We start from the raw sequence: 14,921 nt of genomic DNA on the forward strand, positions 1-14,921 counted from the left end.
GTAAAAAACTGAAATTGGCTGCAGCAAAGTTTTGCGTTTTCTTTCATTTTCTGTTTACTATTGGCAAACAAACAGCAGGGCACATAATATATCGTATATACACGACTATAGCTTCTATAACAGTACGTTTACATTTAAAGAGGTAACAGTGGGTGTCATTTCCCTTGCATATATGTCAAATAAATCCTTATAAAGTAGGTTAACCCGGTAAAAAGTTCTAATGTACAAGGAGTTTAATCCAAGGGTTCCTTTTATAATTAAGTTTTGTTTTCTTTTAATTCCATTTTTTAATTTTCATGAACAATGATCAAACGAGAAAATAAGTGTGTAAAATTATTCATAAATTTGATGCAAGAGTTATTTTGCGTGTCTAAACAACAATGAAATTTTTAAAGAAATTTAGAAGAAAATTTGTCATGAAATTTTGCTCGTGTGCATCTCCCAGCATACCCCAGCATACCTGCATCAAATCGGGAACCATATGGAGTCCACCGGCTACACCTTGGCAGCGTTCCTCGATATTGAGGGAGCTTTCAACAATGTGAAGCTAGAGGCCATTCATTCTGCTCAGGTATCCCCTCATTTCTAACGGACTCGATTGATAGAATGCTGGAAAGCAGAATTATCAACTCATCCTTAGGAGAGAGTTCCGTGAGGAAATCTGTGAAAAGAGGCACACTACAGGGAGGAATATTATCTCCTCTTTATCGGTGTAGATGTCCATCGCTGAGTGTCAGAAGACACAAACAGTTTGAATGTTATGAATTTGATAATCTAGATTTCTTCTCCAAAATAGACCACAATCAGATCATAGGCTTAGTTAAAAATTTGGCATGGTTAAAATAAACATTTTCCAGGCTCTCCAAGAAACTACTTTTTTTCGAATTTTCCTTTATGTTATCGAAGAAAATAGTAAAATTGAGTAGATTCTTGCATAACGGGAACAGACCATATTTCTTCCTCTTTTGGATTCTCTCTTCTTTCCCCTTTTCTTTTCAGGTATCAAAGATGATCCCAATGGACAATTGTCTCTGAGTGAACGGTTGTAATTAACAACCGCACATCCCTAACCTAACCTATATACAGGAAAGCGTGTTAAAATTTTGAACGGATTGCATTATTAGTTCTTGAGTCATCGTACACGCCATTTGTAAAAACATTGATTCGAGAAAAACTAGTTTAAACTTTGAGAAGCATTTCTGTCATCGCTTGATGCTGGCACTATTAATAGGATATATCTTCAAAAGTTCTTTAGTTTTTTACTTGAAATTCTAAACAGTTGCTAGAGTAGAACCTATAAGCAACAGATCTACCTATTAAATACTAAATACTATTTGCAACAAAGCAGATTCAACTGTAACCGATAACAAGTAAATCGATTAAATGAACTGTCGAATGGTCCATCACTAAGAGGTTTGTTTACTTTTCTAATTTCGGTTGCTAACAGAAAAAATATTTTAAACAATTTAATTCGATATAATAATTTAATACAATTTTCGTCATCATCATGACCGATAATCCAGCTTGTTCTATGCCAAATCGAATAAAAAATAGCCAACAAAATTCTAGTGATTATTTTCACAAATATATTCTAGACGAAGAAAAGCGCCTAAATCATATTGAATCGGCGGGGAATCAAACAACAAAGGATTCCGTCCGAGGTATTAGTACTTCTGATATTTGCCAAGAGCTGAAGCAATATAAAAAACAAATTTTATTGGATGAAAAGCGCAGACAACAATTGCGGAACAATAATCATGAACTTCGATTGCTTCAAAACCAACTACAGACCGCCTTGGTATCCAAACAGCTACAGGAACAAATGGATGCATTACAGAAGCAACGGCAATTGGACACACAAAGAAGACGTGAAGAAAACGCCCAGTGGGAGATGGAATGTGAAAAGGCCAAAAGGTCTATTTTGGAGGAGGAGGAACGAGAGCGACAGAGGAAGACACAAGCCCGTACCTTATTGCAGGAACAAATGCACGAAGTACAGAGCAATCGCAAAAAGGAGTTTGAAAAAGTCATGAAAGATCGTGAAGATATGCAAAAAACTCAAAAACAAATTGAAGCCGAGGAACAAAGGAAAAGAGACTTAGCCCAACGATTTCGTGATCTATGCCGGAAAGAAATGGAGGAATGTATGCGTCTTAGAGAGGTACAAAGGCAATTGGAAAAGGAGCAAAATGTCGATGACAATGAACGTCTTATGGCCTATCAACGGGAAAGGGATGAACTGAAGGAAAAAACGGAAGCTGAAAATAAGCGCATTATTGCGGAGAAAATGGCATTGAGCGAGAGAATTGGCAAGGAGCTAGCCAACATCAATAAAGAAAGGGAGAAAAGAGATGACTTGTTATTGTCACTGCTGGTTGAGGAGCGCAAAGCGAAGGAAGATATTAAATACCGTCAAATGCTAGAGAAACAGATCGAGGAAAGGACAAAATTGCGGATGGAACTAGAAAATTATCGTCGAGAAATCGCCATACAGAAACAGCGTAAATTTGCCGTAGAGGAACGGCAAATGCGTGAAGAAAGTTTGCGTCAAATGGCCGAACGTGATAAGTTGGATCAATTGTCGGATGAGAAACGTAGGCGCAAAATTATGGAGCATAATAGGGCATTAAAAGAGATGATCGAACAAAGACGCCAACAACGTGCCGAGGAAATAGCTCATAGAATTGGAGAATTCGAAACGATGTTACGAAAGGAAAAAGAAAGGTATTTTGCTAGCACTTTTTACAATATGAACATGTTTAACTCCAAATTTGCGGTTTTTCTTTATTTACAGAGATCAATGTATTGAGGAGGAACGAATTCGTATGTTACAATCTATTCCCACAGAACTATTACGTTACTTACCACCTGGTGTGTTAAAGCCATCCGATAGAGAACACATTCCTTTGCCTACTGAAAAATCAACATAATTTTTACTATTTTACATACAAGCCATTTGTATTGTTAGGGCTCGTAGTGTTGATGTCTTTCGAACAAAATTATGTTGTGGGATAATGAAAACAATTTCTAAAATCAAATTGGCTTACACAAATCTTTTAATTTATTGGTAGCATATTTTATAATTTTGGGTAATGTAATTATAATAAAAAAATTGTTTTTTGAAGTATAATGGTTAAGATCCCCTCCAACTGAATAGACGTTAATATATTATAAAGCTAATACATAGTGTTAAGCTTTTTGAGTAGTCTACATTTTTTTTTTTTTTTTTTTGAATCGCTCTTGGACCTTTGGGCTAGATTCTGGTATATGAAATAAATTGAAACTGGAAGCATATAGGTATTTAGATTTAAACCAATTTAAAGCAAACTTGATCAACATCATTTAAGATCTCTACCGATCTTCAGTTATCCCATAGTGCAAGAAAATAATTTCGTTCCTGGATTTTTTTTTTTTTTTGGAAGAATTATCTATGAAAAAATTGCTTCATATGCTTTTTTTGGTCTTTTGTAAAGAGCATTTTGGACGTATTTTAATTTTGTTTAATAATTCATTTTATAAAAATTGTACTCATTGCCACTAACATATTTTATGAGAGAGCATAGTGTGAACACATCTAATAAAACACGGCCGTTTATTTTAATTATTTTATACTACAAGGTATATATGTCAAATAAATCTTCCCAATGAAAATTTCTAATGCCGTTTTAGTCTAATTTTATTTTTTTTATTTTAATTAGTAAAAAAGGTAGTACATGGAATATATCATATGTAAACCTAATTGAAATTCGGCTTTAAGTTGCTGTTTTGATGATATAAATAATGCATTGTTTTTATTTTAATCTCGTGTATTAATATAAAAATACATATATACTTTTTAATAATATTCATTCATAATGTCTTTCCCCGAGTGTTTTGCAACGCTTTCCGCTAAACGCTTTTATTTAAGTTATCCTTTATAATGTTTTATTATGTGTGTTATCATTTCACAATACCTTACACCGAGTGTTGGAAAAAGAAGAAGTATTATTTAGTCGATGGAAAAATCACATATTGCGAGTTAATTTTTTTTAGAAAGTTCAAGATTTTTTCCACAAAAATCATATTTATTTATATATTTTCGTGCAAAGTGGTGAATTGTTAGCTATACACAGCATATATTCATTATTCAACTCGATATGATGACGGCATCTGAAACTACTGCTAATGCTGCACCCACAGAAAGAGGTCAGAGAGGTGTGAGTCGCGTCCTGGCCAAATTAGATAGTTCCATAGAAGCGGGAAACTATTATGAGGCACATCAAATGTATCGAACACTATACTTCCGTTATACGGCGCAACGAAAATTCGAAGAGTGCTTGGAGTTGCTCTACAATGGTGCATTGAAATTAATTTCAAAACAACAGGAGACAAGCGGTGCCGATTTGGGTCTGCTACTTTTGGATACATTGGAAAAGAGGGGTAACAACAAAAAAGATGCCGATTTATGGGTAGAACGTATTGGTAATATAATTACATGTCTTAATGCTGGCTGTGTGGAACGTGAAACCCTTATTGTAAGTTTAATTCCTGCCTGCCGTGCATATAATATCAGTTTGTCAATGTTATTTTGTTTCAGAACCGTTCTATAAAATGGAGTGCCGAAGTCACTGGCAATTATCCGGGTGATCCGGCTTTGTATAAAATCCTAGCACATGTTTTTTGGTCTGAGGGCAATACAGAATTGGCTCGACGCTATTATATGCTCTGTCGTGATGGCAACCTTTGTGGCCGTATTCTCATCAAAATCAACGAAACTAAAGGCTACAACAGTGAGGTGGATTTGTTTGTTGTTCAGGCCGTCCTACAACAAATCAGTTTAAATGATCGGAAAACCGCAGAGGATACATTCACCACATACACACGCTATCATCCAAAAATAAATCGTAAAGAGGCTCCGTTTAAGCAACCACTTTTGAATTTCATCCACTTCCTTTTTCGATTAATGGATAGTAAGAATTTGGAAGCCTTTAGGGCTTTATGTACATTATACAAAGCCGAATTAGATCGAGATCCCGCATTCGAAAAGTACTTGACTAAAATAGGAGTACAACATTTCGGTGCCAGTCCACCGGTATCTGAGAGTCGATTTGGTGGCATGTTTGGAGATGTTATCTCACGTTTGTTGCAAGGTATAGACGAAGATGACGACGATGAAGGTGATGCCGGTCATGGCGGTGGTGAACGTGGCCGTGGTGATGGTGCTCACGCACTGGACTGACGCAATAGTAGCAGTCCAGTGTGGTGGGAGTAAACGACTATATATGTTGCTATGTATAAATATGTTTCCAAAAGTTACATTTAGTAATTTTACGGTCTTTATGGCTATATACATATATTTTGATTTACTATTCCTTTTTTATTTTATTTCATAAATATTTAGAAAGTGTGTCCTTAAATTGATTTCTGATTCTTTGTTTGTTTCTCCTTATCCTGCTTAGTTGTTTAAAAATAAAAATCATATTATGAATGACATAATATAGATATTTAACTAAAACTTGCCCCTGATTTATTTCTCAAAAGAAGGACACTGCATAATTACACTTATAATTTTTTTATTTGAAAAGTGTTGTTATTGTATTAAGAATATATTTCTGGTACACTACAAAGCAGAATTACAATGGTTAAACTTTTTTGACATAATTTGGATTAGCACCGTTAGGAATATTTAGGATGAAAATCGCGAAGTACGATGTACCGAATGCTCTCACAGAATGTAGTGTGAATAAAATTGATGAACGAAAATGGCAAAGTTGTCTTAGAATTCGATACTTTGTAGGATATAAACTGACAATTTTGAGTTCAGAATATCCCCCACAAATGGGTTAAGTATTTTAATATAAATTTTTTATCTGCTAGGAATACAAAATACTAAATTACAGCGAATTCGGTTGAAAAACGCACTTTCGAAATACCGAAACAAACATACCAAATCACAGCCAATTTCATTAAAAAACTTGTACAAAGTCCTCAAGAGCCGTATTGTTTGTATACCGTTATATGGGGTGCCAACCTCAAAAAGTTGTACGATGTTAATAAAAATACCAAATTAAAACCATTTCGGTTGAAAAACATAACCAAAATTCCCAATATACCGACATTTTGGGAGCCCCTTTATATGGTGGCTACTCTAAAAAGTGGATCTATATTGATAATTTTTTGTCTGTAGATTTGGTACATAAAAATAACTCAATGTGCCAAATTACAGCGAATTCGTGCTAAAATCCCCAAAATACCGAACACTTGAAGCTACCGTTTTATAGGGGGCTATGTCTAAACGTAGACCGAATAGCACCCAATAGTCTGTGCCGGATGTAAGCCAGGACTGGACAGGAGATGCTCAATTGTCTCCGTTTCCTCCTAGTCATGCACTTAGGTTCGTTGTGTCAAAGTTCATAGGCTCTTTCGTCGAAGGCCTCAAAGTTTCGATAAAGATGACATATAAGTGGTTTGATTGAGCCATCAATTGCTAGATCTGTAGATTGAGGTCCTCGTCTAATTCGTCTGTTCTTTCATGATGTCACGGTGTCCAACTGATCTACACTCGAGGACGACACCAGATTTGATATAACAAGATTTGATGACTTTAAGAGCCGCTTGACTATCTACGAAGATAGTCATCGGTTCAACGACCTCTGCATCCAGACTTTTTATAAATTCCGCTCCTTTACAAATCGCGAAGATTTCAGCTTGGAAAACACTACAGTTGCAATCCCGCTTGTAGGTTAACTCAAAGCCTAGCCTTTCACAGTACACGCCGGTCCCTGTACCTTCTTCCATCTTGGATCCGTCTTTATAGAAAGTTAGACCGTCCAGAGGAGGGTTACTCTGGTTCCAGTCGTCTCTACTAGGAATAACGACATATATATAGTCGCTTACAATTTGCATATTCTACCGTGGTGTAGCGGTGGTAATATGCCAGGCATAAATCCGATGGGTCTCGTGTTCAAATCTTAAGGAAAGAGGGAAAAATTTTTTAAGTGATTTTCGAAACTTATTAAAAAGAAAATTCCATATTTGTAACCGCTCGACAGATGTCGTGTCAAACATTTTGAAACCACTAAAGGAAACCACCTTTACATGCCGTTTAACGCCCTTTTAATTTGTAACGTTCAGGGATGCGTGTGGTATTGTAAATTAATTAAACCTAGGTGGTAAAGGCTTACACATAGTTCTATGTACCGGCTGTACTCAATCGGCCACACACTTCGTACAAAAAAAATACAAATGGATCACAAGACGATTATATCTATATTAAAAGTTGTTGGTTTATTAGGGGAAATTGTCGTTGTTGTCGATTCGGATAACTCTAGGTGTTAATAGTTACCCTTGTGCCCACCCACGGGTTCCTCTGGAACCTCCATCGGGCCTCCACGTTTATGAGGACCCCCAAATGATTAACAATGGCTGAACCTCCTCCTATTTTACCCCATAGTAAATATTCAGAACATCTTCAGTTCATATAATGATATATTTTCAAGTGAATTCAACATTTACAATCATTAAGAATAAATATGAAAGAATCTTAAACTAAGTTTAAGGCTAAGGCCAAATTCAATAAAACTTCTTCAATATAAACATTTTCGATCACCTTGTTAAAGGTCAAATGACTAAATACAAAGGGTATTGGATTATATCTATCCGTGAACAATTGGTGTCAACCACAACTCTGGTGCGACTAATCAATTATTCAGCACTTCAACTTATTTCGATAACCCACCAATCCTATTGAGCTCAATGAAAAGGGGTAAAAATGATTTGATACCAATTTGGAAGAAAATTGGGATTAACACCAAAAGGTTTTACAATTACGGATAATATCGGTTTTAGGATCGAAAGTCCTGTTATCATTGAATTTAACTTAACGGAATCAAAAAAAAAATCAGTTTAATTTATCATATGGAAGAATATTAAATATCATTCAAATTTAATCTTAGTTATATTAATATTGATTATTAAGATCAATTAATCATTTTTCATTATTAAGATTGACATGAACAATACAACAACACAATATATTATCTCATATACACATACACAGTTATATATAGATGTCGTACCAAGGTATATATATATATATCACTTATGCATATATATAGTTATAAGTATATATATATATATATAAATGCATAGGCGACACTTTTTGTTACGGTAGCTTGTTATAATTGTATAAATTTAAAATTTTGTTTTTGCATTGTATAAATTCAAAATTGTATCAATTTAAAATTTCATTATTTTAAGATTTATAATTTCAAGAAAAACACAAATTTCATTTTAAATGTAGGTTATGAGCTCAATAATTTTATAATCACATACTTTTGAACAATACTGTAAAATTCATCAAACATTTTCTTTGCACGTGCAATACTAAACGAGTTTATGTGCCGTTTTGAAAAAAATTACCGTTACACATTGCACCCTACAGGCAGTATTACGGTACATCTAATAGTATGCAACACTATTTTGCACACATAACCTTTGCAATGCAATTTAAAAAGAAAAATAACAAAATCAAATATCGGCTGACCGTCGATCCAATATTACAATAAAAGAATAGCTTTCGCACTTCTTAACCTATGGTTGAGAAGTACGAAACGCTATATGAACATAGTTGTTTCTGCTACTACTTCTACTACACTGTCACGACACACCACTTATTGCACTTCTACTTATCCTGAATGGATCCTCCTAAGTAGATGGCTGGAAATGTAGATTTTCTGTTATGGGATGTTCCGATGGTTTAATGCTGGTGGTATAATGTGGCTTTCGATACGGCTTGATGTCCAAAATTGGCAATTGGAAAATTGTTGAAATTGAAATCCGGTATTGGGTAGGGTGGTTCTTCGAAAATCATATAATGGTCTCTTGATACAAAATTTATTCTTGGTTTCGTCCAGGATATGATTTGGAATTGCGTACTGGTAGGGTTCTTGTAAAGGAGTTGGCAAAAATAAAGAAATCCATGCAAAGTGATTCAAAGTTTGCTTTGGAGTGCACTCGGTTACCATCAAGGTAAAATGAATTACGAGGTTGGTGGAATATTTGCAATCAGGAACCACATACCAGTACTCAGTTCTCCAATTTGATTCTGAATGGTATCCTCGTCAATGTAGGAAATGTATGATGGTATAGGGGTACGCCAAATATGGTGCCGCCTGTTGAATAGAAATTTCAGAAATCCCTTTAGATTTTGTGTTAACAAGGGAAAGGAATACATGTATATGTATTTGCCCTTTATTACTAACACTCACCTATGTCAACCAAAAGAATCCGATTGGGATTAAAAAGTCCTCGATAGGCAAACACTTTGCAGTCGAACCACGTGCACTCACTTTACTTTTTATCAAAGAAACAATTATTTAAGATCGACTTCTTGTATCACTCACTTTTCTTTTTGGAATGTGCGAAATGCAAAAAGAAGCGCGTTAAGGGGTGCAGTGATCGAAAAATGCATTTTGGTGGTGCCATATCAACAAATTCAAAAAAAGTAGTCGGTAACCGATCACTAACTAAATGAAAGCGGTGTTTGCGTTTTGCTTACGCCGAAGGTTGACATAACAAACCCGAACATGTTAGCACAGGCCTGCCGGAGCTACACTGATTCGGGAAGTCAGCCGAGATATTAAAAACGTGGGGAAGAACTGCGACCCTGAGATTAAACAAAAACGAGAAGCCGGGCTACTATTTAGTTGGTACTATGTGCTGTAAATCTTTCGAGTGGTAGACCCCTACTTTCTTGCCGTTCAAATTCTCAATTTCGTAAAGCGAAGACCCTACTTTCCGTACAACTCTGCATCGAACAAATTTTTGACATAACTTTGAATTAAGATGGCGCGAAGCGTCACTCAAAACAAAGTTCCTCCTTAGAATTTCCTGTCCCGGTTTGAAGTTAATTTCGCGTGCTCGCGTGTTGTAACGGACTGCAGATTTTTCAAAAGAATCGTGTAATTTGTTTTTAATCGTGTCTCGAACCAAGTTTAAAACGTCGTGTTTCGGAATTATTTCCACTGTACCGTCTTCTAGAATACCCAGTTTGTGTGCCAGTTTGTATTCACTCGCGTGTGTTATCATATGTGTTCCGAAAAGAGAAAAATATGGCGTGAAACCGGTTGAAGTGTGCAACGTGGACCTTAAGGAACATTCGATTGCGGATAAGTATTTATCCCAATCCTTTTGATCTTCCGAAACGTACGATCTAATCGCGGCAATAATGGTCCGATTTACCCTCTCTGACGCATTTGCTTGCGGAGAGTACACTGCGTTTCGGATTTGCGTGCAACCATATTTTTCTAAAAACGAAGTGAATTCAGAAGATATAAATTGTTTACCATTGTCTGAATGGATTAACTGTGGCACACCAAATTTGTGAAAAACTTCGGATTCTAAGAATTTAACAATATTTTTTGTGTTGGCTTTAGCAAGTGGTTTTAAAAGTACGAATTTTGTTAAGTGGTCGAGAACGATAAAAATAAACGTGTTACCTGACCTCGATCGGGGAAACGGTCCAATAAAATCAATGAAAATCTTTTGCCAAGGCCTATCAGTTACAGTTTCATTACCCATTTTGCCTCTTAAAACTTTATTCGGAGCTTTGGTCTCTTTACAAACGACACAACAGTTTATAAAATCTCTAACTTGCTTTGCCATCTTGGGCCAATAGAAATATTGTCTAAGTGCTGCGATCGTCCTGCCTATACCACAGTGACATTTGTTTGACGACTTATGTGAATTTTCGATAAGTGTTTCGGTTAGACTACTTGGAACCCAGAGTTTCCAAATGAAGTTCTCGTGGACCTGAGTGCCATCAGACGGAAGTGTCTTCTTGTAAACGAAAGAATCACGAACTTTTAAATCGGGCAAACGGTCTTGGTTCTCGAGTACCATACTAATTAACTGTGAATACTCTTCGTTTTTGAACTCGGGAGATTCGAGATCAATTAAAGGTCTATCTTCGATGAACATATTGATTTCATCCATGTGCAGACGAGATAATGTGTCTGCGACTACATTTTGAGTTCCCTTACGATGCTGAATGTCAAAATTGAAGGACTGGAGCTTAAGACTCCATCTAGCCAAGCGACCACTAAGGTCCTTTTGTCCCATCAGCCATTTCAGAGCACTGTGATCTGTAACTACAGTGAAAGGCATAAGTTCTATGAACGGTCGGAATTTTTGAATGGCACTGATAATCGCTAAACATTCGCGTTCAGTGACGCTGTAGTTTCGTTCAGCCTTCGACAACTGCGCGGAATGAAAAGCTATGGGACGTTCCAGGCCTTCAGCATCGAGCTGATATAAAACTGCTCCGATACCAAGATTGGAAGCATCACACTGAACGTAGAATCTTTTATCAAAGACTGGATGACTTAAAACCGGACTAGTAGTCAAAGCTACTTTCAATTTATTGAAGGACTCAATTGCCTGATCATCAAAACAAAAACTTTTCCCTTTCTTCAAAGTATTGGTAATTGGAGCTGTAATTTCGGCATAGTCGCGAATGAAACGCCTAAACCAGGAGGCCATTCCTAAAAATCTACGAACTTCTCGCGTGGTTTTTGGTATTGGTATTTCGGTGATACTATTGATCTTGGAAGGATCGGGTTTAAGTTTACCCTCGCCGACGATGTATCCTAGATACCGTAACTCTCGACGACAGAACTTCGACTTTTTCAAGTTTATGGTCAGGTTCGCTCTTGACAAAAGATTACCTACCCTGCTCAACAGATCGACATGAGTCTCAAAATCTGGAGATACGACCAATAAATCGTCAAGGTATACGAATACTTTGCTCTTCAGGTCCGGTAAGATCACCTTATCCATTAACCGGCATAACCGTTGAGCTGCATTACACAACCCGAACGGCATGACAGTAAACTGATAGTGTGGTCTCCCCGGCACTGTGAACGCGGTCTTCGGACGGCTATCAATCGCGAGAGGAACCTGCCAGAAGGCATCTTTGAGATCAATGCTCGAAATAAAATAAGTTTCTTGAAGTCTTCCTAGAAGAGCGTCAATAAATGGCAGAGGATACGCGTCTTTGATGGTGACCTCGTTAAGTTTACGCGCGTCTAAACATAATCTATTCTTCTCACCTCGACGAACAAGAGTTACTGGAGAATTCCATGGAGATGTACTTGGTTCAATGACCCCTAAACTAAGCATACGATCGAGTTCTTGGTAAATTAAGGATTCGACGGCCGGAGACACAGGGTAGTGACGTTGCTTGATAGGGACAGCATCTCCGGTATCAATAACGTGCTCCTCAATATTTGTCTTACCGAGACCATGCTTATCAAAGTCCCGAAAACTTTCTTTAGCTTTTTCAAGCAAAGCTAACTGATCTGGAGACAGAACGTGTGCATCAGAATCTTCATTATTAGGACTGATCTCCAGACTGCTAATGAGTTTAGGTGCAACATTAAATTCCTTCCAAAAATCAATGCCACAATACATAGAATTCTCTAAATCGGGAATGAGATAAACATCCATCACTTTCGTCTGATTATCATAAGTGAGTTCAATTTTAACTTTACCTTTACAAGAAACTTTCTGTCCATTTGCTGTACCAACCCTGCATTTATACACCGGAATAACATTTAGCTTTAAATCGTTAACAAGAGAAAAGCAATTTTTCCCTAAACATGTAACAGTAGCTCCGCTGTCGAACAAAGCTAATACTGAAACACCATTTACCAAAACTTCTCGAAAAGGACGAGGATCATTAAATTTAAAATCAGAAAATTTAGCAGAAGAAATAGACAGTCTACTTAAGCGCCTGCGACGATATCGTTCACGAGTCTTCAAAATTCTTTTGGAAACAAAAACTGGTTTTACGGAGATTTCCGAATTGAAAATACGTTCACGGGTCTTTAAATAATTTGCCATACGGATATGGAAAGGCAATGTCAAATCAGGTTTTGTTTTGTCAGAGTGCACGGAGAGTTTGGATGAAATGTGTGGCTCAACGATTTCTTGATCAACATAATTAACGTGATTCTTAGAATCTAGTCAATCGATGGTTTGAGTAGAACGAGACTGTGCACTAAACGGATTTACTGGACGACTATTTCGTTTACAATTATTGCATTGAGGTGCTGTCACACCAGGACAACCACATCGAAAACAAAAAAGTGAACGTTGTGAACTGGTACATGCTTTGAAAACGTGACCACTGTCACCGCAGTTCCAACAACAAGAAGATTCACTTCGGTGAACTCCCGGTTGCTTCGCCCTAATCTTCAACTCATCAATATCTCTAGTAACGCCATCGAGATCACAGCCAGAAACTTCATGCACCATACGTGGAGATGTATTAACCCGAAGCCTCTGAGAAGATTCCCTTTCTAAAAATTCCTCCGCTTTCCTACACTCATTTCTTAACTGTTCTACCGAATAAACATCAGCATTAAAAATTAAATGAGCTATCTTGGGCTTTAATCCTGACTTAATGATGTCGACGACTTCGTAATCCTTTAGAGGTTCTCTCAATTGTGTTCGCAAATTGGTAATAGCATCTACATATTGGGTAACGGATTCCTCCCGTCCCTGCTTCCTATCCATAATTTGCCGCAAGACCTCAATGTTGGACTGATACCGCTGAAATTCCCTCACAATGTCTACTTTCAACCTCTTCAAATTTATATTAGGGTAGAGTTGAATTCGGTCCCAGTACCATTGATTGGCACGGCCTTCCAACAAGTGATGGAAACCATCTAATAACTCCTGATCTGGACAACCATAACTTCGTTGAAGTCGTTCAACTCTGAAGATAAAGTCTTCGACCTGAGGCGTCTTTTGCGTACCATCGAATTTAATGCCCCATTTACTTAAGAAGGGGTATTTCGGTTTACTATACGAATCCCTGTTTTCGATTGGTGGCCTATAATTATTACTGTGCTCGTAATGTTCATCCCTACGGTCTTGATCGTAATGCCTGCCTAACGAAGGTAAATCGCGTGGCCAATTTATATTGGGTGAAGGTGACATATAGTTATCCTGAGGACCAGATGTAGGGGATAAAGCAACTCTAACGGCATTAGCAACTGCTTGCTGCACTTCACTACGCATAGCCTGTATCATCGATTCTTGAGTAGCTCCCAAAGCTGATTGAACTACCTCCAAAACACTGGTACTGCTTAATCGTTCTCCAATATCACTACTATCGTTACCACGAGTCTGAATCGGTGGTCCCTCACCTTCGGCCAAGGTAGGTGGAACACCTAATGAGCCTGTCAGTGTCGCGTCCTGAGTATTTGCATCCACCGTAGCCCTACTACTGGCTCGCGTGGTTACACCTTGAGGTTTTGGTATGCCCGAAGCTGTGTTTTGCATAATGTATATTTAAGATAAAAAAAAAATAAAAGAAAATATCTATTTATGTCCCAAGATGTAGCAAATATTTGAATAAACGTGATGAAACAGAAAAACTTTCTTTTTATTATAAAAAAACTGAAAAACAAATCGATGATATAAGGGAATGGTAAAATTTATTTAAGCCTCGAATCAGAATACTTATAATTGCAGAAATTGTAACTTTGAAAAAGGTTTAACGTTCTGCTCAACGATATCAATTCGATAAATCGTATTAATATTTTATGGTTAAAGAGGTAAATAAGTAAGGTTGGTTCAGCTCACAAAAAAAACAACAACAACTACAGCCCTCCATAACAACTACAACTCAAAAAAAAAATTTTCTATGAAAATCATGTTCATTGTGATTCATTATCAAAAGACAAATCTAATATAGCAAATTGCACATTGAGCATAAAAAATCAACTGTGAATGACAATATATTCTGACAGTCTTCTTAAATTCTGATAAAATAAATATCTTGTTGCGATAATGAAAGTTTGCTATACAGGCAACACTTCCAGACAAACAAGATATATTCCTAGAAGATAACAGATTAGGAATTAAATTGTATC

General features: G+C 36.8%; 2 protein-coding genes across 2 annotated transcripts; both read left to right on the top strand.

Annotated features, from left to right (window-relative positions):
• Positions 1–1,507: 1,507 nt before the first annotated feature.
• LOC133331760 (meiosis-specific nuclear structural protein 1-like) lies at positions 1,508–2,930 on the top strand. The gene is made up of 2 exons (XM_061540136.1): positions 1,508–2,724; positions 2,795–2,930. The coding sequence occupies exons 1-2, from the start codon at positions 1,508–1,510 to the stop codon at positions 2,928–2,930; spliced, it is 1,353 nt and encodes a 450-aa protein (XP_061396120.1).
• A 1,191-nt stretch (positions 2,931–4,121) lies between these two features.
• Positions 4,122–5,284, top strand: LOC133331763 (Golgi to ER traffic protein 4 homolog). Its single transcript, XM_061540139.1, has 2 exons — positions 4,122–4,514; positions 4,577–5,284. Exons 1-2 carry the CDS (start codon positions 4,137–4,139, stop codon positions 5,216–5,218), a joined length of 1,020 nt encoding a protein of 339 aa, XP_061396123.1. The 5' UTR covers positions 4,122–4,136; the 3' UTR covers positions 5,219–5,284.
• The last annotated feature ends 9,637 nt before the right edge of the window (positions 5,285–14,921 follow it).

This window comes from Musca vetustissima, unplaced genomic scaffold (assembly GCF_032173495.1).
Source record: "Musca vetustissima isolate MV318-11 ecotype Yass unplaced genomic scaffold, APGP_CSIRO_Mvet_v1 utg15223, whole genome shotgun sequence".
NCBI classification, from domain to species: Eukaryota; Metazoa; Arthropoda; class Insecta; order Diptera; family Muscidae; genus Musca; species Musca vetustissima.